Source organism: Centroberyx gerrardi, chromosome 14 (genome assembly GCF_048128805.1).
Source record: "Centroberyx gerrardi isolate f3 chromosome 14, fCenGer3.hap1.cur.20231027, whole genome shotgun sequence".
NCBI classification, from domain to species: domain Eukaryota; kingdom Metazoa; phylum Chordata; class Actinopteri; order Beryciformes; family Berycidae; genus Centroberyx; species Centroberyx gerrardi.
In genome coordinates this window covers 24,330,784-24,356,133 of record NC_136010.1, presented here as the reverse complement: position 1 = coordinate 24,356,133, position 25,350 = coordinate 24,330,784, and the positions used below count along the sequence as shown (strand labels likewise).

Below are 25,350 nucleotides of genomic sequence, written 5' to 3'. Positions count from 1 at the left end.
TTACGTTCTGTAATAACACCACAGGAGCCTGAAAGAGTTGGTACATTATATGAACATCATCACAGCATATGAATAATAAAAGTATAAGGAGAGACTGTAGTGAGAGCTAAAATACAGAGAGATGAAGCACACATGAATTAGGCCTACTCCAGGGAAGGAACTGCTGCTGATAGACTGTTATAAGAGCTGGGAAACAGACAACCGGACTAACACACCTCTCTCTCCCCCTCTCCTAGCATGTATCACCCCTTTCTCCTGTGTGTTTCCCCAAGCTGCTGCCAGAGACTGACCCCCATATCAAGCAGAAGTTACCTCCCATCTGGGTAAAACCTTGGTTAGTTTTTTGGCCCCCTCACCCATTTTCCCACATTTTAAAGTTAAAAGCTGTTTGCCTACATTAACACATTTCAGAAACAGATTCTTTAATTCTTCTTACATTGTCGGCTAGTAGTTTTATAACTAATAGAATGAATGCACTTTTAAGACACTCTGTATTAATTTGTGTCCTTTTGCTGCAGTTGTTTTATGTGACAACATCTACAGATACTTTTAGTGTTTCGAGAATCTGTCGTCACAGAAAGACAAGGCAGGAGGCAATCAAAAAGCAAATGATTTTTGAGTACAGCCGATGTAGGATGGGAGCAAATAGCATATCTGGCAATTGTAATTAATGGCCTGTAGCAGGAATAGACTGTGACTAAAAAGAACCCTAGAAGCCTGAAAGAGACCACATTGTATGACTAATGATTAAACGTCACCACATAAAGGACAGTAAAGGATAGAAGGTAGATATTAAGAGCTTAAATACTAACTGAAACCGGATACTGGTTTGACTTGATGTTGTGGGACGTAAGGCGCATACCATTGTCACATGACATCTCCCTCTCTTCCCCAGTCTTTCCTGTCTCTCTTTGCTTTGAACTATCTAATAAAGGCGGAAATGCCCCCCAAAATAATAAAAAAACAAAAAAACACATTCAACAGGAGTTGTACAGGAGTGCTGTACAAAGTCAACCACTTGTAATCACCCAACAACCACCTAGTAACACTCTAGCAACCACTGGTAATCACCTACTGAACACCTAGTAACACCCTAGCAACCATAAGTAATCACCTAGCAACCACTTAGTAACACCCTAGCAACCACTAATAATTACCTAGCAACCACCTAATAACACCCAAGCAACCACTAGTAATTAGCAAGCAACTGCCTAGTAACGCGCTAGCAAGCATGAGTAATCACCAAGCAACCACTTACTAAAACCCTAGCAATCACCTAGTAACACCCTAGCAACCATTAGTAATCACATAGCAACCACCTAGTAACACCCTCACAACCACTAGTAATCACCTAGTAACATCCTAGCAACTATAAGTAATCACCTGGCAACCAACTACTAACACCCTAGCAACCACTATTAATCATCACCTTATCAGAAAGAAAAATGACAATGCGCAGCGAGGCATGTGCACTGATGTCTATTCATTATCAGAACATTCTGTATTTATAGATGGAGGGAACGTAGAAATATGATACTGACTGATATGCAGAGAATGTACAGAAATAGACAGAACTCTGTGCAGATCAGAAACTATTCCAGCTGATGTATAGATCAGGCTAGAGCATGTGCTCACATCTTGACTGAACTGTGGAATATCAGAGGAAAACTAATGTGAATTTGGTTTGAGACTGAATTTTTATCTTTAAGAGCTTTGAATGTACTCTCAAAACCTGTTCTTATAGTTGGGTTTATAATAGAGGAGAAAAGTTGTACCTTCCTGTATCTTCCTGTAAGCCATATTCTGTCCACATAATCTCATTTTTCGAGAACTATTGTGTACTTACTATACCTTTCTATAGGTTAATATACAGGTTAAGTGTTACCAGATTCAGTAGCTGTTATAACATTTGCAAAACAACTCACATGAGGACAAAAAAAAAGACAAAGGTGAATAGAAAAAACCTAGCGACCATCAGATGAAGTCTTCAAAGCAGAGGTTACCTAATAAGGTTAATAATGGTTTTCTAAAGGAAATCGAGATTCGAAAGGACTCAGCTTCCGCTCAGTCTGGGTGGCAACTGTTAGGTAGATGACCTTTGACAACATGAAAAATAACCTCAGAACAGCGTGTTTACACCTGTTAGAATGTCATATGTTACTGGGCTTCCCCCACTACTTATGTTAATACAGCCTTCCTCCTCAAGAATGTATTGATGTACCCATTTGATGTTGTTGATACTGATAACGATGATCACTGTCATGGTTATCACTGGAGGAGAAATTAAAAATTAGCCTTCCATTATTTGGAAAAAAAAAGTCACATATACTCTGAAAAAAATATACTGAAAAAATAAAAATAATCAAGATAATTCCCACAAAAGTAAAAAGCTGGAATATTATTGAAGTTATTAGCAATTTACTTACTGCAACTACTAAGTCAAGGTAATCTTTATTACTAGTTTATTACTACTGTTCTATAAAAATGTAAAATTCTCAGCTATAGTGAACTCATATAGATCAAACAGCACACAGATGGTAATACATGAATTTATTCATAGCAGAATAATAGTGCTAAATATCTTTCATCATTTCAAACGCACTGCTTCAGTTTTGCAATTAATGAGTGAACCCCCTGGCCTGAACCATCACACAGACATTGGATTAGTTCAATATGATCAAAAATCTCAATTTCCAGTCTGCGATGTTATGTAACTTTGCCACTGGTTGAATTTTTATCTTTGCTAATTAGGCAAAACCCACCCCCACTCAGTGCTCAAAACAGCTTAGTAAGTGCACACATCACACACATTTCTCTGGGAAGAAGTGAATCATTGACACATCGTCAATATGATTTTCACTATGAATCACAGTCGCTGAAAGAGTACTATCACGTACTTGTGCAAGTATCCCGGCGGCATGTCAGCAAGTATCAAAGCACAGTCCTCCGAAGGCTACAACTCCTCGGTGTGTATTGATGCGTGTTGTGTGATCAGAAAGTAGCCTACGGAAGGCACAGGGCGAATTACCTGCTTTGGTTTTCTCACACTATCGATATTCACACGAGAACGCAGTTGTATTGTGATTCATACAATGAGAAATTGGCCTCGCAGGGAATTTCTTTATTTCTGAGCTGCGATACTTTGCACCACACCTTACTTCAAACAGTCATTTGGGCAAACGTGCACATCAGCATAATTCATGTCTGACAATTTCTTAAAACAGAATCCAGAAACGAAGGCTTTATACAATTGGCCTACTGATGAGGCTTCATATTGCTGTTATCAGGTTAAAACCTTAGATTTCCAAAATGTCAACTTTTCAGGAACCAAGAAAAACAGCCTTGGTTTCAGCTTGATCACCATTAACTTTTCAGTTTATCCAATGTGGTTTTCAAAGGGTTTCATAAGCCCAAGAGTCGTAGAACTTTCTCAACCCATAAAGGAGCATGGAATCCTTCAGTTAAAGTTAAAACATGCAAATCACCAAAATTAGAGTCACAAGCTTTTCCCCTGAAAGCAACGATATGTAATTCAATTAGTTTCTGAATTAAGGCGAGACTGATTTTGAGGTGAGATTCCAGGAGCTTGACGGTAAAGTGACCTGTGGAAAGTAGTGGTGTGAATTTACTGATCCCACAGTGGAAAACCAATTAAAAGAAACCAAACACGGGCCAGGACGCTGCTGCTGATAGAGACGAACATACATACACCAGGAACATACAGAGAAAATATACATCAGCACACAGAAAAACTCTGAAGCGGCTTAACAGTGTGGTAGACGGCAGGATTAGTGCAGAGGGTTAAAGGGGAAAAACAAGTACAGAGGCAGTCAGTGAAGAAACTAGGACATCTATTCCCATGTAGTACATTTTTCACTTATTCCTATTTACAAAACCCACAAGTCATCATAAGAGAGAATGAACATATTGGTAATCCAGAAAAATAAAAATGAAAAAATCATTTGGCCTCACACAGATACATTTTTGTTACTGCTGTGTAGTCTTTAGCTTTTCTATATCATCATAAATGACATAAAGCCAAAATACAGTGAAGCGTTCGTCAGCTCTGACTGGCTTCTACAAATAGATACAGGCAGTTGTGCTCTGAAGAAACTGACACTTTAACGTAGTGTGGCAGTAAAGTACGGATGATTTTTATTTTATTTTAACTCTGCCATTTGTGTTAATTACAAAAAAAAGGTTAAAAATAAAAGGTTTAAAAAAACTCTTGGAGTAGTTCTTGCAAAGTTGAACTCTGTATTAACAAGGATGTGGCTTTATTGACATAAGTGAACAGAAGCTATTTAATTAATCAAGATAAATACAGCTTTGTTATTTAGCAACCAGCAGAGAACATAGTCATTTATTGTATGTATTATTGCATCTGTTCTACAAAGTAACTCCATTTGAAGGCAGTTAAAGCACATAAACAACTACAATATGAAATGCCTATATATAGCTATATTTGTATATTTGTATATATATATACAAAATGTAAATATTTGATTTGGAGAATTGATATGAACAATTCTAACAGATGATTTTAAGACTAGATAGAATGATGTAGTTTTGCTTGAGTGAAATACGTCACTCCGGGTATTGCTGATAGAGATGGATTAAAGTAAAAACATGTTAGTTTGAGATTGTGTCCTTGCTTTAAGCTTCACTACACCATCAACATTACAAAAAACTGTGTGATTGGAGTGATAGAAGAAGAAATGGAAAAAGGAAGCCAAGGCACTGTTCTTCTGTGTGCAAAAGGTGAAAAACACATTTTACCGGCTCTGTATGCAAAATAACGTTAAACTTTTGCACACACCAGACAAGTGCCGTTGCTCCCATTTGTTCAAGTCCAAAAACGCATTTTCTGTCAGTCATATGATCATTTGCAATTTTTTTGTTTTCGTTGCAGCCTCATTTCTCTCTCTGTGTTTTTTTTTTTCTAATGACATGGGCTCAACTGTCCTCCGTCCAGGTATAAATGCTGACTGGGTATCTAGCTTCCTTTCATAGCAGCAGTAGCGTCTTCAGGTGAGTGTTGAGCGTACAGCCTCAGTCTGATGGGAAATACAACATTAAGGACCACAAAAAATCTTACAATGATACTGAGATGAAGAAATCTACTGACTTTAGATCAAAGATTATGCAAAGCAGCCGCTTTATAGAACTTTTAATGTGAGGTGTTTTTTTTTTCCAATAATGCAGATTATATGGTAGGGAGAATACAACTGTTCTATTTTTTTTGGTCAAAAAATCACTCGGCCTTCTTCATCCTGAGTTATTGGTTCTTGTCATTACTTTTCTTACTGTTTTAGTTGTTCTGCCAAAAGCCTTATTTCCTGTGGAATAACTCCCCCTCTCAATCATTTTAAGCATCTCCCTGTAAGCTACCTAAGAACAGGAAGACAGAAGCACGCGAGGTATACTGTACGGAGGTTATAAGGTAAGGAAAAATCGTACTATTTTGCACCTAAACTTGGATTATCAAGCACTGGTCATCATTTGGTGATTTCCTTGGAACAATGTGGAAAAGGCTTACATAGAAAACACAACAGAAGAGATTTGCTGAGAGCATACGGATGTCATTGGCATACATTTTGAATTTGGTCTTTTATATTTTCACCCCCGTTGTACAGTAGAGACCGTACGTGTCCCATTACTTTCAATTCAGAAACATATCATAGGGAACATACTGCATGAAAGTGGTGGCATGCACAGAATCTTTCAGGGTAAATATGCAAAAATGCTCGAGCTGACGGGAGGTCACGCTCTCGGAGGAAGCAGTCTGGCTGTTAAAAACTCATTTTCGGTCATATTTGAGAGATATGTTATTATGTTGAACCACTATCTTACTAAAATCCTTAATCAAATGGAGAGGAAAGGGTAAACCTGTCGCCACATGACATGGAGATACGTCTCAGTCTCCATTTAAGTTAGAGTGATGTCAATACAAGTACTGACAGTAGGCCATGTGACAGCTGATCGTTAGTTTTACACATACAGTATGTGGGAGCTGATTTCTTTAAGATTTTTTTTATTTTGAAGGTTCCTTTTAACACAATTGTCCCCAGGGGTCAAGTAAAGTTCTATTTAATTAAATTGGCAATATTAAAAATGGATCAGTGCGTTTAGTAACAGTGGAATTGAAGACGCTTATTTATTCAGCTGCAAGTTACAGTTTGAGAATCTCCGGATGTAAACATAAAATGTTCCATATGGAGAAACTTTGAAGCTTTAGTCATATTTTGAGTGTGGAGGTGTAACTATATTTAAAGCACAGCTGGCCATCATTTTGACTGAATGATGAGACGGTCTGGTGAAGGTCAGACATCCGTCCTTCTGATGATAAAGGGACATTTCACTCAAAAAGTACTCTTGCATTTTGGAAATATGGTTGTGCTACAGAGCTATTTCAATCTGCATTCTTTTGGGATTTTGTTAGATTTTTGTTTTTGAGTTTTATGCAAAGTATTCTGCCAAAGTGAAATGGAAATTCTATCAAAATATTTGAAAGTATAAAATTCAAATAACTAATAATAAATCAAGTTTTTATTTACAGTTTAAGGTATTTGCCTGATGCTCTGCTCCAGAGACTTTTGACTCAGTGCAAAAGTAGAACAAATTTCTAGATCACCAACTTAACAAGCAACCACTAGTAAGGAGTGCAGGGGTGAAATCATCGCATCCTGACAGTCAGTTAAACAAACACTCTGCTGTCTCTAGCATGGGCATGCAGAACAGGGTAGTGCTGGGTAGAAAGGGTTTGTGTAAAAAAAAAGACAGGAATGTTTTCAGTGTGAAGTCCAGTTCGACCCCAATGCCTGAGATTTGAAGAAAAAATACTAAAGAAATAATAATCAGTGCTTTCCTGATACTTAATGTGAAGAAAACAGAAGGTGCACTTTATAATGTTTTTTCTTTTCCTGTCCAATGTCTCCACTGAACTGCATAGTAAAAATTAAACAACAAAAAAATTCCCTGAAAGTATATTCTCTGTTTTTTCCCATGTGGGGATGAGAGATGGGCGATGATTTATAATTTTTCTAAATCTTACAATCTGGATTTAAATGGCTTTTTCAGTTTTAGTTAATTTACATAGTGAGTGAAGTGATAAAAACACTGATATATTACAGCGATACTGCTTGTCATCAAGACATACAGAATGAAAAATACTATTCTTCAAAACGCCTAACTTTAGCATAAAAAAAAAGTCTACAGGTAATATAATTTCTTGTAATATTCTTATATTGTGGAATTCAGATCAATACTTCACCTCAATCTACCAATCAGTGATGAAAATGATACTTCCATGACGCATGTTATACATACCATATACATCATGATGTATATTGAGTAATCTACTGACAAGAAAACATTCAGTTGAATTTACAGCAATTTTACCCTATTTTCTGGTAACCTATGACATGCTTGGTACCAATGAAATCACCGGAATCTCATCTTTCCTTTGATGAACTGGTCACCTGAACTTTAACACAGCGCCCCCTAGAGGCCGGCAGGGTCACAGCCTTCCCAGCAGTGGAGAAGAGAGGGACTTTTGGGCAGCTACAGCAGAAAAAGGCAGGGACAGTTGCCAGTGATATATAGCATATGATTCATTAATCCTAAATCCTTACACATAAGGGTTTTAGCATATCTATAAAACTGTGTGATCTGCTGCCAAATAAGAGCTAGTCATGCAGGAAATGTTTTTCAATACACAATCAACAGTTATGAATACAGTGAGTTTCGCATCATACCCTGAAAGTACATTTCTAACTGCCAACAAGTCATTCAAATTATTATACAGGTCAGGCTCAAGCTCAGGGGAAATATCATAAGAATAAACACACTTCCCACACTCAACAAGCATGCCACACACACCGCTTCCATTTATAACTATGACTCATATGTCCCTTTCGCCTTTAAGTATAACTTACATTTATTATTAGTCAAACCTTGGGTTTTGGTGTGTTCAGGGCATCAGTCTAGTACGAGCAGACAGCTGTGCAAAGGTTTTTATTGATCAGTGCACACTTTAATGTAGCTATGCAACATGTTTACATGCATTGGTTAGAAAGATGCAGTTGTGGCAGTTGGGTGTAATCTAAATACTAAGTACCTGCGCATACCATCTCAGAAAGGTTAGGCTGACTAAAAGCTGCACCAGACAAGAATTTTATGCAAAAATCCAGCCGTCTCATCAGCTGAAATCACTGATTGTGGTTGCGGCAGAGAAGAGCGTCCCATCCCCTCATTTGAGATGCTATAGTTTCACCCTATCTGCCCAAATGTAATTCTGGTGTCAACATGGTCACTGGTGGGAAATCTTCTCCACACCGGAAGTGACAAATCCAAACTTAAAGGACAATTCCAGCATTATTGGAGCTCATTTCCTGCATTCCCTTATTATTTTACATCACTATAGATAGCTCTCCAGTGCTTTTATCACCTTATGAGATATTTGCTATTTTTCCCTCATCTTAGTTGTTTGTCAAAGCAAACATTTTGAAATAAACACTCTCTAAATATTACAAGGTACTCCCATTAAAGAAGAGGGCACACATTTTAAGATGTAATTGTCCAGAGGCATTCTGGGAAATGTAGGAAATCACTAACTGAAGTAGAAGTAGACAAGGTAGGTTGAGGGAAAGTGGATTCACCAAAAAAGCCAATTACAACACATAAAATAACTCCTGGAATACATTATATTATATATACATTATATATTATATATACATCTTATAGTGTAAAAGGATCCCAGGGTGGATTTTTCCTTTAAAGCAACCTAAATTTACATAGCATCACGTAGCATTAAGTTCTAATACTATAGATAGCATGAGCTTCCTCTTCCATCTGATTAAGTTTTGTTATCTGAATCTATATTTGTCTATTCTAAACAACTCTCTCCTGTACTGTAGAGAATCCTCCCCATTAAGATAAAATGATGTATCCGTATTTGGAAATATTTCCTCTGTGAAAGGTTGCGCGGGTTATTGATACGCCTCATATTTTTTTCTCTAGCCCACAATGGCATCACAGATCAAAGACATGAAATCAAAAATCTCTTACACATTGAAGTATCAATGTTATTGGGATGTGTCATATTTCGGATATGGAAGTATATGAGTAATAAAAACCCACACGCTGTAGTACCAGTATGAAGCATCCGCAACTTTCCATACTGTAATGTGGCTGATTACTAGATCCAAACAGGAAATACTTCTTCTGACACATTGTTGTTAAAGATATGTTGACTGTCCTCTCATTTGAATAGTGTAGGTCTCTATCTGTCCTGCCTTTTCCACATAGGCTGGTGTGGGAGTTTTCCTCAGCCAAACCACCAGGCAATTTCAGTCTGATACTCATACAGACTGATACAGTTTGTGACCAAAGCTTTTCGTAACTTTGCGAAAACAAATACTTTGACTTTGATGGGATTCTCATAGAGGAGATAAGAGCGAAGTGGAGACGATAAGCCCAAACGAGAGATCAAAGTGGAAAGCCGCAAACAAGTTCAGCGCTCTCACTTTCTACTGAATTCCTGTTTCTGTGGGTGTGCACATGCATTGTACATGTGGTGGTCGCTGTTTGGTTATAGATGCACGCTTCCCCACTGCCTCGAAGAACTCTCTGATCTGCCAAGTAGATAGGTGAGAGACAAGTTTCTGCAGCAACACTTCACTTAAGGAATGCATTTACAAAGTATTCTAAGGGTATACGTGATTATTTACAATGCCATAATGGCATTAATTGCAGCCATAATGCGATCCTTTATTATTTGCTTTATAAAAAGACAGAGAGCTTCTAAAGGCTTGCACAACATTATAACAAAAAAATATAACCCAAGCCATCATATTTTACACGTCATCATACTTTTACGTAACATGTCCTGTTCATCAAAGCATTCAGAAGGGGGTTGGTCCAATATGGTTTCACTTGACAAACTGGCAGAAAAACAATAATAGCACAGCACACGATAATACACTTCATTCCAGGAACTATGTTATCTGATTAGGAAATACCATCGGGTTTAGCATCTTTGACAAACACAAATCCCAGTGGTTACAGGTCGCATAACATCATGTACCCTGCTGCATAAAAGTAGAGCAGCACGCTCTCCTACTCATTCTGTAAACTGCTATGCTGATGCTATCAGTGTGTGTGTGTGTGTGTGTGTGTGTGTGTGTGTGTGTGTGTGTCACTGCACCTGTGCACAACCACAGCCTCTCTGTCAGACAGCCCTGTTTGCTCTGGTAAAGGAACTGAAGGCCTTCACGTTTTCTGTTGGCTTCAAGCACAAAAGAACATAATGGGTGCAGTTCATTAGATTAGATACAGACCCAGGTATACTCTGGCCTTCACTTTTGCAATCCAAAAAGTCTCTCTTTGGGAGAGATGTTGAAGTCTAGGCACCACCCTGCAGCTACTATCAATGCTTTGTGCCTTTGATGAATCAATTGTAAAATGCAGTCTTGCAGGCCAATGTGCTACTTTTTAGACGTCTCCCACAATTGTTCATATTGCAGTTACAGAATATCACTGAAGTGTGCGTTCTCAGGTATAATCACCACAGTTAGAAAAATAGCGACTATTTTTAAGACTAAATCAGGTAAATTATCGGTACATCTCCAAACCTTTAACTACTAGGTTAGCTAGCTAGCCAGCCAACTGCAGACTTCAAATCAAGTTTAGCTTGTGATAAGATGCTTCTAACACCACACATTCAGTAAAAATGCGTAAACCTTTGAAAATTGCACGTTTGGACTCCCCCAGTAAGGCCTGCCAGGCTGCAAAAGTCCCAGCAAAAGTCCCCCAGGCTTAATGGTTGCATGGTAACATCAACATCAGTTGCATTGCTAAATTAACCTGCTGGCTAGTTAGCTAGCTAACAAAGCCAAAAACAATAAAACCAACAATTCGACCTACAGTTCACTGTGTCACAGTAACCTACAGTACATTTGGAAACAAATTATCAGACTATTCACTTTTGCTTTGACGTACACCCACACAACATCTTTTTCTGGTATCTCTGTATTTCTAGCCTGGTTGTTACATATTTAGCTGTTATTTGTGAACAGCCAGTTCTCCAGTGCTCCATGGTGGAGCCAGAGGTGGTTTATAGGAGATCTGTAACGCAACGGCAAAGCCTCTATAGTGAACCATTCATCCTTCCTCTGTTTCTGCAGCGATGCCAGAGACTGCCAGTGAGAGCTTGAGATGTGGCCAACAGCACCAAGTACAGCCACAACATGAAAAGGGCAAGCGGCCAGAAGAGCCATGTCCCCCTCCTCCTCCTCCTCCTCCTTCTCCTCACAGGGACATGGTGTCGCCTCCAACCTCTGGAAGCCAGGTATGAAGGCTGCCTCTCCTTCTGACCCAGTTCCATCCAGTCCTCCATCCAGAGGAAAACCAGCACTAGGGAAAAACTGTAATCCAAAAATTACATTATGGAATCATGTGGGAATATCCATACTGTATAATGGCAGCTATACAGTCATTAAAAGCTTCATATTTTAAAAGCAATGTTTCTTTTTTGATGGAAATTGCGTTGGCTTGACGCTTATGTTTATTGATAGATATTTCCCTTGAGGTCACAGGGGGTTAACACACACACAGAAGGGGATTTTACTGTAGCACCAATGTAAAGGTTGTGTGTTCAGGTTGCGTTATTGCGAATGTTGAACAGAAACAGTGTGTATTCATCGGTATTCATCATATTATCTCAGAAATTATGAAAAAATCCCCCCATTCTATGCTGATGAATGATGAAAAGGTATTACTTGGTATCGGATCATCATCAGTAGGCTATAATAACTATTTCACGTTTAACCGCATAAAAGCAAAGATCATCTTCCTTTCTGATGTATTTCTTGATTCACAAGCTGCTTTCCTGTGAACAATATGAAACAAAATTTGTAATTCAAACTCATATCATCTCCCTACCAAACATCAACATCCACTCTGAGATCTCCATACTAAAGTCTTACTTTAGCACAAAGCCTAGACCTCAGCTTATTAGGACGAATCATCTTTTTCCCTAACTAGCATTAAGTTGAGTGTTACTTGGACAAATTGTTGTTTACAGTATATGAAAATGTCAGGGTTTGACATTTCCAGATAATCCCTGTCACGGCTGGCAGTGCCTTGATGGCCTCATCTCACCACCAAAGTCTTCTACAGCAGGTGAGGCTGTCTGAGTGTTTGCAGCCGCTGCCTTACAAATGTTCTGCTTTTAAAATGTCTCTACTCAACTCCACCTTCTGCTGCAACCACATCAGTTTTTTATGGTTTGTTGAACTTGTAGATGTATTCTCACCAACATGGTATAAGTTTTGTTATTTACTATTCTCAGGCATATACAAACAGTGAACTGTTGCTGTCCTGCAAAGATATATGATAACAACAAAAACAACGTCTTTGAATCCTGTGTGTGTGCTGTGAAGGACACATTAAATATCTAGAACTCATATTTTCAAGAAATCAATCAGCTTTTTTTTAATTTCGATTACAATTTGAATATCTACTTAAAATAAAAAAATAACAATGTGTATTTAGGCCTCAGTAGTGCATATTTGTTTATTGTACAGTATAGGAGTTATTAATGTGGCATTGTTAGCGTGTTTAATGTAGAATTGTGCAATTAGTGTCTATAGTACAAGGTTATATATGTACTTAACAGATTTTGGATACATTTATTTCCAGTTATGAGCATCTGTGGAAGTATACTATCCTGTTGTGGACCTTGTGTTTTTCTCCCCAGTGTTGGGCTGGTGTGGAAAGCAGGAGGCAGAAGCAGTACAGACCGTCGGTGCTGCGTCAGGTTTCCCAAGCAGCTTCTAGACGACAACATGGTACACATTTGACATTTGACTGTCCCTCACTGCATTGGGAATGAGCAAGTGGGATAATAAAATCAATGTGTGCAATATGAGAAATTCATAAAATCAGCTACTTATGTACCATGTCTTCGTCTGCTTTATACTATCCCTTGTGCATATTCAGTGACTTTGGACATAATTAATTTGTTATATTTATAAAACACAATTGTAGACTACCTAAAATAATTTTTATTCCCTGTTGAATTCACTTCACACAATTCCTAAAATGAATTTTCTTAGTTCTCCAACTCCATGTCCTGGTTATTAAAAGTTTACACAGCTATCTAAACTCTTTGAATATCAAAATATGCAAATACATTGTGTTTTGCATGGCTTCACCGTCACATCAGATGCATCAAAAGTCCAGTGCGTTTGGACCTTTATGATTCTAAAGAGGATTTTAAAAGCATTCTTTACCTATTTGTGCAACACAAAATCTATAGAACCAGCACAAGTATAGTAGCAGCATTGCATCAGCATTACAAATATCTTATTGATGACAGAATTAAAACAGACTTCTCTTCCTTCTCTTGCAGAGAACGGCATATCTCCACACACCTCCCTGTGCAAGGCAGAGGTGGACACAGGCCACCACTCCCACTCGTCCTCCCCGCCCTCGGACTCCTCTCCCAGGCAAACCCGCCACTCCCTCTCCCTGAGGGGAGACGAGCCAAAGCAGAGCTCCATGGAGGCCAGGCAGCATGATGGGTGACTGACTCCTATTTACACTGCATGACAAACTATGGAAATGAGTCAGTGCATCATAAGATAGCAAGCTGTTATTCGCATGATCAGTATGATGTCTCTGATTCTTCCCCCGTCTCAAAGTTCTCCTTCAGTTATTGCCATAGGGCCACTGTGAATGGCCGTGATGTCTGTAGAGTATCAGTTTGAGTGTGAAGGTGGTTTCGCTGACATCATAGGCACTTGAGATCATTGAGACTTTCCTGTGTCCTCCAGCAGCCCAGTGGGCGCTAGCGCTCTGTTTGTGAGTGGACTCTGCCACTGGCCTGGGTGTGATGCAGCATCTGAAGATTTCCCCAGCTTTTTGAAGTAAGCAGAGCACTGAATGCTGCATTCACTGTTTCACTATTACTAGTCCCTACCCGGGGATGCGCGCGCCACAACTACGTGCAGACTTGCCAAAAAGGCGCATAAACAGCGTAAATTTGTGAAAATGGAAAAATGAGCTCCGTCAGTCCCTGCCTATGCCAATGCTCAATGGCCATGTGCAGTTTCAGATTGATTGGCCAACCCGTTGAGGAGCAAAATGGATGCGGACGGACAGAGATTTCCTCATTTATAGTAGGATAGTAGGATAGTAGGATGTATTGGCATTGTTGAGAAGGTTACTTTGTAATTGTCCATAGTTACAGATTACTGATTAACTATAATGTAATGCATTGGACCACTCTAAGTCAGTAATGTCTCTCCATAGTATGACCTTGAACAGTTAATTCCAGTTTACAGACAGAATATCATTGTTGCCCACAGCTAAGATTAATTGTTAGTTCAAGTTGTTTAACATAATGCTTGTGTCTGTAATCTAAATGCCCTTTTCAAACATGTTTCTAAATAATCTAACAAGCAACCACTCATTAAAAGTATCTATGATCTGATTGTTTCTCTGCAGTGCGAATCACTGAAGTGACTAATTTTGTAATGAGATTACCTGTAATTCTGCTAGCTGCAGTTTGCTTCTGTACTAGCCTGCTGTCTGTCTTCCAGGCATCTCCATTCTGAGCATGGTCATGGTGACAGAAGCATTGCTCAGTGGAGGGCCCAGCAGGACAAGGTTCAGTATATGGAGAGTCAGGTGGGTTCTTCCACTACACCATGCATGCTTTAGCAAAATTTCATTTCTCAAAAAACAGGATGCACACTACCTTCCCCAAACTTACTAATGATTTTTAATACCTCAATTACTGTCTTCTTGCCGTTAAACAAAATAAATAGTAAATATGAAGAGAGAAAAAGTACAAAGAGTCTGCACAGTTTAAAGTTACAGCCTAAAGTATGAAGAAGTAGCCATGATCAATTTTGGGGCAGAGGAAGAATATGCAGATGTATCTAGTAGAACAGAAGTTTGTTACTTAGCAAGCACAATAGTTATTGTTTTTCTAACCATCCCATCTTAAAGCACTACTTGTCTTGTAAAGTCTTTCCTTATCTCATCATTTTTACATGTCTCATTACATGAAGCTGATCCTATACAGACTGTTTGTATGGTGATACAGTATACTGTCAAAAGGAAAATGAATCCTGAAATCACTAATTTCTGCTGCATTTGATGTAAGATCAAACCTTTAATGGGCATTCTCTTTTTTTTTTTTAGCTGATTCTGGAAAAACAGAAACTCTTCGCAATGCATCTGCACCTGTCTGAACACAAGTACACTGATTTGGTATGTTGGTTCTGATCCCTCTTATGGCTTAAGCAATGGCTCTCAACTTAAATTTGACCTTGTCCAGGAACAGAGAAAACTGTTTGAACTATTTGATTCGAAAAGATCTAATGTTGGTGAGTCCAGCTCACTCACCACTGTTTAGGAGACACTTTTGGATTTCACTCTTAAGTTGGAGAAGATTTGCCACCAGTGACCATGCCTAACACCAGAATTTAATTTGGGCAAATAAGGTGAAACTAAAGCATCTCAATTAGTGGGGATGGGACTCTCTTCTCTGCAGTAATCCCACTTTGTGATTTAGACTTTAAGAAACAGCTTTACGAATCTTTGTGAGAAAACTTGAAGACATTGCCCAAATCATTCTGAGTTGCTCGACTTTTCTCCTGGAAAGACGAGGGATGAAAACCAGTGTTTGTTGTCATGTCCTCCTCCCCCCCCTCCTCCCAGAAGGCGGCGTCAGACTGGCCCTACAGCCATGCTCTCCTCCTGCCGCGGCCTCAGGCAGCAAACAGCGACGGAGCCCCGCACTGGGCCGCTAAACATCCAGAGGAGTTGGCCCAGCACGGCTACTGGCCCGCTGGCCCTGCCCACCTTCTGCCAGGTAACGCAGCTCTCCACCAACACACTGCAGTGTTCGTGTAGCTCAGTGGAAAGCGTGCCCGCCTGCTGAGTGACCACACACTCCTCATACCGCTTGCTGTTTTGGTGACGGTGTTGCCTTTGCGAATCTAACTGCCACTGAAGAACAGGCATGTTGCTTTGGTTGGTTGCTTCACAGATTTGGTCCCCAGTATTGAGTGTTACAAATACAACAACATCAGGCCTCCCTACACCTACGCCTACCTGATAAGATGGGTGAGTTGTCTTTCAAACGAGGACCAACGTTTGAATATTTTCACATATTTACATGGGGAAAATGCAGAATTAACACGATACAAAAGTCTTAATGTAGTCTGGTTTGTATTTTTACAAAGTATCGTCACTGATCTGTCAGTGCGTTCGATATTCTCTCACAGTTTTCTGTCACAGTTTCTCAACCTGTTTTTCACACTGCTGTTTGGCTACCACTGTATTCCCACCACACATGCAGTCCATACTGGAATCTCCGGACAAGCAGCGCACTCTGAATGAGATCTACAACTGGTTCACCACCATGTTCTTCTACTTCCGACACAACACCGCCACCTGGAAGGTTGGTCAACTACAACTGCATTGTTTTTGAATGCAATCTCCTCTTTAAAGGTGCTACGTGTTAACATCAATAAATCATGACCATATTCATTTTGAGACATATTGTATAATAGAGTATAATTACCATAAACAAATGAGACTGTCACCAAGAAGATTGGCAGACTCGATACTGCATTTTACATTGTGTGCCACCGGGTTGGTTTTGGTGGGAAATCTGCTGGATTCATGTTTACTTTGCCAATAATCCACAACTTTATTCCAGTTCCACTATTCTAACTGCGTAGTTTCAACTTGATGTTAGCTTACCTGGTCAGAATGCATATTGGCCACTATCAAGGGCAGTTATCACATATAAGTATCAACAGGAAACAATGGGGTTTATGGGAAATGTAGTCTTAATTGTGGGAAACACAAAATGCTGTACATAGCACTGTTAAAATCCATGTCATTCCTTTGTTTTTTTCAAAGCATTGAATAGCCATATGATATAATATAGCATACTATAAGACATTATATAACTACTGTAGGAATTGACGTTCATGCATAATCCTTCTAAGTCACATAAAAACGTAACTCGCACATACAGAGTGCAAAACTGAACTGAAGTAACATTACGTGAGTGAAATATTTCACCGCTCTTTCCACTTCTATGCTAATGCAAGTTTCCTGTTCTACCCAGAATGCCGTGCGCCATAATCTCAGCCTGCACAAGTGTTTTGTACGAGTGGAGGGAGGGAAGGGAGCGGTGTGGACGGTGGATGAAACAGAATACCAGAGGAGGAAGGGACAGAAGTATCACAGGTAACAGACAGAAACGTACACCCGGCTTTTTGCTATCAGTGTATTTGATACTTTGGTTTTGGCCTAGATACAAAAAAGGGGAGGTGTAGTGAGAGTTAAATTCGTCAATGCATACTTTGTGCGTGTTTTCAGGGATTGTCCTGTGAAGTGGCTGACCAGCTACTCCCACTTCTGTCCAGAGAAACCCTGAAGACATGAGACTGCTGCACTGAGCCGGTATCCTCTAAACGTTCCCTTGTTTCCAGCAGAGAGCGATAAAGTGTCACTGCTCATTTTATCCGGACCATCATCCCCATGTAGGGCTTTATCCTGCATGCCAGCACTGAAGAATCATGTGAAATAACAAATGTTTTGTTCTGTATTATTTTCAAATATATTGTGAGAAATTTCAGCAGTGAATATAAAGACATTGTGTATAAATACTTTTTAATGCCATGAGAATTGTGAGAAAATAAATTCAGTTAACTTTGATTTTTTATTTTTGTTCCTGAAGTCATAGGGGGCATATGTCTGGTTTTACAGATACAAAAAGCCTCATTTTATGAATAGATGAACACATACATGAACGCTGCTTTGCTCTCTGATCTGATCTCTGCAGGGAAAATGCCTTAATCCCACATGGTTGCTTTTTGTACAGTATAGAGAAATGCTCTCCTAAACTCCTGCAGCTTCTTTTGTTGATGCTCCTTAACATTTTTACCACTTTGATTTTGACAGGCTCTTTCTTACAAAAAAGGGCTGAAAGTGGGTCATTGGTAGAATCAGATATTTTCTTTCTTTTGACTAAAAAACATGAAACATTTCTCAGTCTCGTCGCCAATGTTTGTTCATGATCATGATACTTAAGGTTAAAGGTGAGTAGACTCAGTTCTACACGGTGTTTTATTGAAAGCCCTGCTGGTAGTGCCAGTAACCCGCCGTACCTCTCATCCTCTCATATTTCTGCTCTAACAACTTGCTGTGGCAGGTGCTTATTACCTATCGGCTTCCTCTGTACATGATTGCATCAAACAGGTGTCGCCCTGCTGGGAGCTTCGTGTCCGCTGCATTTACAGTTCCATAAACAAGCTGTTAACACAAGAGGCGAATGGAAAGGCATTTCCTTTCTGGGGCTTTCTCTCTAATTTACAGTGGAGGAAAGTTTTATGAAAGAGTGCTCGGCTGGAAAGTGAAGATGGTGTGGGATAATCTCAGTGTTTTCAGATGTCTGGTGTATGTGGATGAGATGTGTATCTTGTGTGTTTTAGCGCAGGAGGATCTGAGAGCCTGAACACTTCAGTCCAACACTTCTTTTATTCCAAGTGACTGGATTTATTTATCTTGTTATATTAAAAAAATTTGAGACCTCCAATGCATTTTACTCATAGTCTAACTTAGCTTCACAAAATGAATAAATTTTCAATGCAACATAATCAGTAATTTCTATAAGCAGTCACTTCCTAATATAGGATATTCAATTTTCTATAAAATTTGTGTGTGTGTGTGTGTGTGTGTGTGTGTGAAAATCTAAATATAAGATAATGATAACGTGTTATATTCTGTGTAATTATGACTACACCTATATGTAGGTGTGCCTTGAGGTTTGACCTTTGGTGAGACTTGGCCCCTAAAAGATTGAGAACCACTGCAGTACAGTATATAATTACTAGCTGGCTAGTTAGTAGGTAAGACATGAAGTGAATTATTATTATGGCAAGCCTAGCTACAGTGTAGAGTTTGTTGTGTGAACGTTAGCAGCCTCTTCAACAGTCTGCAGCAGTCAGCTTATCAACTAATTTGACTTTAAAGGAAAACCAAGACTTATGATTGTGGTAATCGGTTCATTTTTTACTAAACTAAATGAATGCCTGACCTAGCTACAGCCTAAATGTGCACTATTATTTATGGTTCAGCTTGCACTTGACATTGTTGTATGTTCAATTTACGGACTATTGAATGTAGAATTATTTTGTTAAAACTAAATAAGTTCAAAATGACTAAAATTCTAAGCTTCATTGTTTTGTCATTAGTTCAATTTATTATTCAATTGAGAATACACAGAATGTTTCATGTGCTCTTTTTTACTTAAGCACCATCCTCTAAAAAGTTCCCTGCATGGTCTTATGCAAAGGGGAGTGCTAGTTTAGTTTTTAGAAAAATTATATTGTTAAAACAATTTTGCAAATCCCAAACTGCATCTTTGAAGATTAAACTTTGTCAGTATGTTAATGGAAAATTTTGTCCATTGTGAACCATTTTCCTGTAATTGCCTTAGTGTTTTGCACTTGCCGTTCCCCTCGACTTCACAAGACAGAAAAATGTATACTCTTCTCTACATTTTGAGTTACGAGCCCATGAAGCGTCTGCCTCTCATGTCTCGACAGCCTCACAAACCTGCTGCAGTTAACACATCACTTCACCTCAGGCAAGGCAGCTTTTGAGGGTGAAACGGTTGAAAGAGCTAAAATCTACTATTAAACAGCCTCGACTCTGCATCTTGGGCCAAAGCAATAATTCTTAGCTGTCAAGCAGATGTTAAAGGCGGTACAGTATCTACCTGTGGAATTGTGTCAAATCCAGTTTATGATCTTTCTCGCATGTCATAGGCTCAATCTCCACTCCTTTCTTTCTCTCTCCAGTGTAAGCTACCAATTAAAGTAGAAATACACCCCAAAAATGAATTGTTGGCCTCTAGTAACACGTTAGTCAGTAACCATCATTTATTGTATGTATCCATTAAGACAGCCTAGATAGACAGTGGAGTTTTAGCCCTTTATTGTCTTTCATTGTGTCAATGGAGACTGCTTCTATTATAGGTAAAAAGATACTGCAAGCAAATATCAAGATACATCATAAGAATGCAGCAGATTTGTATTATATTGCAGATATTTTGGAATTTACATTTCAAACAAATGTAAAAGATAGGGAAATATACCATTTGCATTCATTTGCACTCATGTTAAAAATGCTAAATTCATAAATTCCTTAACTCACTCTTTTTCTCATCGCTTCCTCATCAGCTTAAACAGTTAAAATACAGTTAGTGTTACCTACCACAAAGTACCACAATCTATGAATTCATATTTTGGAGCTGCTGCCCCCAGTGCGTTGCCCAACGAGGAAGGGAGAAAAAAAGCAGGAAAACAAGCAGAACAATGACTGGTTTCCATTCCCCAGGTTGGGCTTCTTCCTCTGGAGGGCATGTTGTCTGACAGCCAATCACTTCCCACTGCCTTTGATACTGAGGCACATCGGAGGAAAGCGCCCGGGGCCAGTCAGATGATAACTTGCAGCAGCCATTCTTCTTGTCTAATGCGCACAGGAAACAGTGAGATCGCTGCTCGGAGCGTGAGTGAAATCCCCAGGTGAGGTGGGAAGACATCAAAAGGCCAGCAGCAACATGAGCTGTCAGTCACACCAGGCTCTTGGTTACTTTGAAACACAAGAAAGCGTCCTATCAGGTTGTCAAGAAGAACAAAATGAGGGTGGGGATGTGATCCCTGCTTGGCTGATAGAAAGTGAGTTGAGATAAGTGTTATGTTCCTCTTCAGCATTCAAAAACACACTTTGTTTCATTAATTGATTTCATTCATGGAAAGCAAATTGGCACATGGAAGTTGGGTAAAGTCGGGGAATTCTTTCTCATTCCATTACAAGTTAAAAGTTTATGGCAATACATTGAAACACACACTGACATTTCATTTCATAAATGCCAATGATCAAAATTAGTAGGATGTTATCAGAGTTACTCATCTAAATAACTAACTTCAATGAGAAATATACAAAAAAATCTTCTATTTCCTCGACTAAGGAAGTTAAGGAATGATAGATTTATCCGTTCATTGGTCAGATACTTCATTCCATCTTTCCAGCCCAAACACTATTATTAATTTTACCCAAGACACTACAGACACTACTTCTACAGCAGCTTTGTTTTGCTTATTTCAAATCTGTTTTACTGTTCTGTTTTCTTCCATTGTGGCTTTATTTCTGTGAAGCACGCATGAAAGCTCTTCAGAGAGTTGGCAGATTTACGCAGCTCATTACAGTGCGTCCTAATTAGGATTTGTGTCACACAAAATACAGCTCATCCTTCTTGTCTTTGTCTTCTTGTCTTTTTGCATAATTTATGCTTTGTTCAGCTCAATCATTAAATTGCTTGAAGGTACAACACCTGTTCCACTGGCAAAAAAACACTGTTTTCCAGTTACAGTGGCTTTGTATTTAGTCATTATGCTATAAATAGGTAATAGTAATACATGTCACAGTAGGGTTTTGAATTAGTTTTGAAGTTGATAAGTGTGAAAACAACTTTGAATCATTATTCAGTAAAAGGCTGACTGCTGTCTCACGTACAGGCTGTTTGTATGAAATGGCTTCGAAAGTCCATTCACTGGTCATAGCTCATGGTCCCATCAGTGATTAAAAAATTTGATGTAATTTAATAGTGAGAAAGACAGCAATTGTTTTAATAGATGGAACTATTTATTGAGTTGAGAGGCGACCACGCCCACTTAGGAGACAGGAAGTGTATACCATTTTATACCATTAGCGCATCTTGTAATGCGTCATCTTGTGTGTATAGAGCATTTTTGGGCCACTCTCTCAGTCATTTTGAAGGAGACAGACACAGATGCAGCAGACACGGATTTCCTCATGTGCTCTGTCAACCCTAAATACTGCTCTTCCTAAGGTAAGATGATGTTCAAAGTCAGAAATACAGCACATAATTTCATAATAAAATGTTTTATGACTATCAAAATTAAATGTTTATGTTCTATTATACAAGATAAGACTGTAAAATAGTGTGTCATGCATAGGTTGACATGCAGTCAGAGCATGATCAGGACATGGTGTGAGTGTGGGGAAAACCACAAATGTAACCATTTTTGAGGGTGCAGAGGGAGAGGGCGAGAAGGAGGGGTATGCAAGGAGAAGGATTTGAGGAGGTTTGCTCTGTTTCTCAGAGCTCCAAGATGTGTTTGGCTGTAATAAATCTAGAATATATCTCTATAATATAGTTTTGGATGACATCAGTGTTTGTTTTTTAGGCAACAATGGCAAGCAGATCAAGACTGGCCAAATTTGGCGTTACTGAAGTTTTGAGACAATTTTTTAATGAGGAGAGCTCTGAGGAGAGTGATGATTCTGATTATGAGGATCATGTTTCAGAGGCTTCTGAATACAGTGACACTGAAAATGCACCTGAAGCTCACCCAGACACTGCAGGGGACACCGAGGCTGACCCTGACACTGCAGGACCCTCAGCACTTCACATCAATACCACTGAGCCACCACTGGTTGAAGGGAGACAAGAAAGGGGAAGGGCTAGAGCCAGGGGTAGGGCTAGGGGTAAGGGTAGAGCTCTAAGCAATGCACGTGGGCAAAATCATGGCATAGAGCGTAACGAAGCAGCTGGAGCTAGAGAGAATGCCAATGACAGACCATATCGTGGCAAAAATGGGACAGTGTGGGAAAAAAATCCTCCACCAGCAGGGCGAAGACGTGCAGCTGACATCATCACAAATCAACCAGGTATAACAAAGGCAGCAGAGTGCAAAACAGAGGAAGAATCTCTTCATTTTTTTCTGACCCCAGAGATGATTGATGTTACAGTGCGTGAAACTAACAGAGAAGCTGAACGAAGAATCAGGGAATGGAATGAGAGTCATCCCACCAATATTAGTAATCAATGGAAAGCAGTGGATGACACAGAAATAAAAGCAGTCATTGGCCTTTTGATCATAGCAGGGGTGTCTAAAGATAACCATGAGCCTGTAGATTCCCTCTGGTCAGAGACTGACTGGAAACCTGTGTTCACTGCAACTATGTCCAGAACAAGATTCCAACACATATTGAGATACATGAGGTTCGACAACAAAGCAACAAGGGGAGAGCGAATGGCAACAGACAAGCTTGCCCCTTTCAGAGATATGGACCATGTTTGTAGCCCAGCTTCCAAAGTATATCATTCCAGGCACAGACATGTATGTGGATGAGCAGCTTGTTGGTTTCAGAGGCAAGTGCAGTTTCCGACAATACATCCCATCCAAGCCTGACAAATATGGGATAAAGATCTGGTGGAATTGTGATGCAGAGACCAGCTACCCTCTCAAAGGTGAGGTATACCTTGGCAGACAACCTGAACAGCAACGAGAAGTAGGTCAAGGGGCCCGTGTAGTCAAAGAGCTTGTGGGGCCTTGGTGCAAAAGTGGCAGAAATGTCACAGCCGACAATTTCTTTACATCCGTTCCGTTAGCTGAAGCCTTACTAGAAGATGGACTGACATATGTTGGCACTATCAAGTCAATCAAGTCACATATCCCAGAGGAGATGAAGGCTAACAATGACAGAGAGATCAAAAGTTCACGGTTTGGCTTTCATGGGCAGCTTACCATGGTGTCATACGTACCGGCAAAAGGAAAAGCGGTACTGGTGCTGTCCTCCATGCACCATGACACGAAGGTTGAAGGCGAGAAGCAGAAACCAGAGATCATACTACACTACAATGCAACCAAAAGTGGTGTGGATAATCTGGATCATCTAGCCAAAATGTTCTCAACCAGAAGAAAAATAAACAGATGGCCGATGGTGCTGTTTATGAACATGGTGGATGTTGCTGCCATCGCTGCCTTCATCATCTGGATGGGGAACTTCCCAGATCGGAAGTTTTCAGAACGTGGCCGACGTCACCGGATCTACCTGAGACAGCTGGGGCATGCCCTGGACATGCCACACATGAAGAGGAGAGCTGATACTGCCACGCTCCAAGCCCCAATCCGAGCAGCAATGACCATCATGGGAGTGAGGAAAACTCCACCTGCTGCTGTGGACGTCCAACGCTCGGCTGGAAAATCTACTTGAAAAAGGTGTTGCCTTTGCTCCCGAAACACAGACAGGAAGGTAGCAAATGTTTGCTCCTCCTGTCACATGCCAGTATGCCCTGAGCATAGCATGAGCCAAATCGTGTGCTATAACTGCCTGTAGCGTGTGGTGTTCATAGTTCTATGTAAACACCATTCATTTTATATTATGTACAAATTGAAAAATCTAAATTTGAATTACATTTATTCAACCTTTATTTTGACAGGGGGTCATACTGAGACCAAGGTCTCTATCTACTTTTGTATTGAAAGACAAATAAAATTAAAAAGTGTTGAAGTTTGAATGACTGTGGGTTTATTTCAATTATTTTATATTGGGGTCAAAATGACCTCGGTTGGTTTCACCATATAAATATAACACAAATAATGTTTACTTGAAATTACTGAAAACTAAATGATACCAGAATCAAAGGATGGTAAATAAGCTTTTAAGTACTAATGTGGATTGTACTTGGGATAAAAGCTGCAATTTGTATTAAAGAAAAGTATATATTTTCGTTTTACACAATATGCAAATTAACTGTAACTTTCCTAAAATAATAATAATGATGATCGGCCTGTTCTGAGGGCCAATCATAAGACACACCCTTAATTTGGTGTTCTCTCATAGCTTTACACCTCTAATCAAGTGTATCAAACTCACACTCTGCATTTAAGTTTTTTAAGGCTTTTCTGTCATCACCCTAGATTGCTACTGCCTCTGATATTCCTGTAGATAAAGGAATTATATCATTTTGTCAGTACCTGCTCTAACATTCTCAAGATTGCTGCAACATACTGTATAAAATAAAATACAAATCTAAATCTAAAGCCTCCCCTTGATTAAATGAAGATATTCTGGCTTTAAAGAGACATACATGAAAATCAAAATGCAAGCCTCTTTTGAGATTGTAAAATACTTAGTGCAGTCTTACCAAAAGGCAGTTAAGGATGTAAGTGACCTTCTTCCATGACCTGAAAAGCACATTCCAGGAAGGATTAAATGGAATGAGCTCATTATATATATGGATAAATATTTGACATCTTATCCATATTACAGTAGTTATTTCCAGTTATTTTCTACTACTGCAAGGTATAAGAGGAAATGTGAGATGAGTGCGTGTGTAAAAGTGCATTCCAATTAGTAAATTGAAGTGAAGAAATCTGTCATGGTATCTGTCAGGTAAAGTCAGTGTCACATTCCGGTATTTTTCACATTATAATGGTTGCA

General features: G+C 39.3%; 1 protein-coding gene across 3 annotated transcripts; it reads left to right on the top strand.

The window, feature by feature from the left end:
• Window positions 1-5,392: 5,392 nt before the first annotated feature.
• On the top strand, window positions 5,393-18,622 carry foxp3b (forkhead box P3b). 3 transcript variants are annotated; one of them, XM_071927593.2, is made up of 13 exons: window positions 5,393-5,443; window positions 11,187-11,350; window positions 12,118-12,183; window positions 12,761-12,851; window positions 13,415-13,586; window positions 13,842-13,931; window positions 14,607-14,694; window positions 15,214-15,282; window positions 15,733-15,886; window positions 16,064-16,140; window positions 16,376-16,477; window positions 17,156-17,277; window positions 17,410-18,622. In XM_071927593.2, the coding sequence occupies exons 2-13, from the start codon at window positions 11,189-11,191 to the stop codon at window positions 17,465-17,467; spliced, it is 1,251 nt and encodes a 416-aa protein (XP_071783694.1). In that variant the 5' UTR covers window positions 5,393-5,443; window positions 11,187-11,188; the 3' UTR covers window positions 17,468-18,622. The 3 variants fall into 3 exon arrangements, with proteins under 3 accessions (XP_071783694.1, XP_071783695.1, XP_071783693.1); XM_071927594.2 differs by having other exon boundaries at window positions 13,839-13,931; window positions 15,736-15,886; XM_071927592.2 differs by having other exon boundaries at window positions 13,839-13,931.
• The last annotated feature ends 6,728 nt before the right edge of the window (window positions 18,623-25,350 follow it).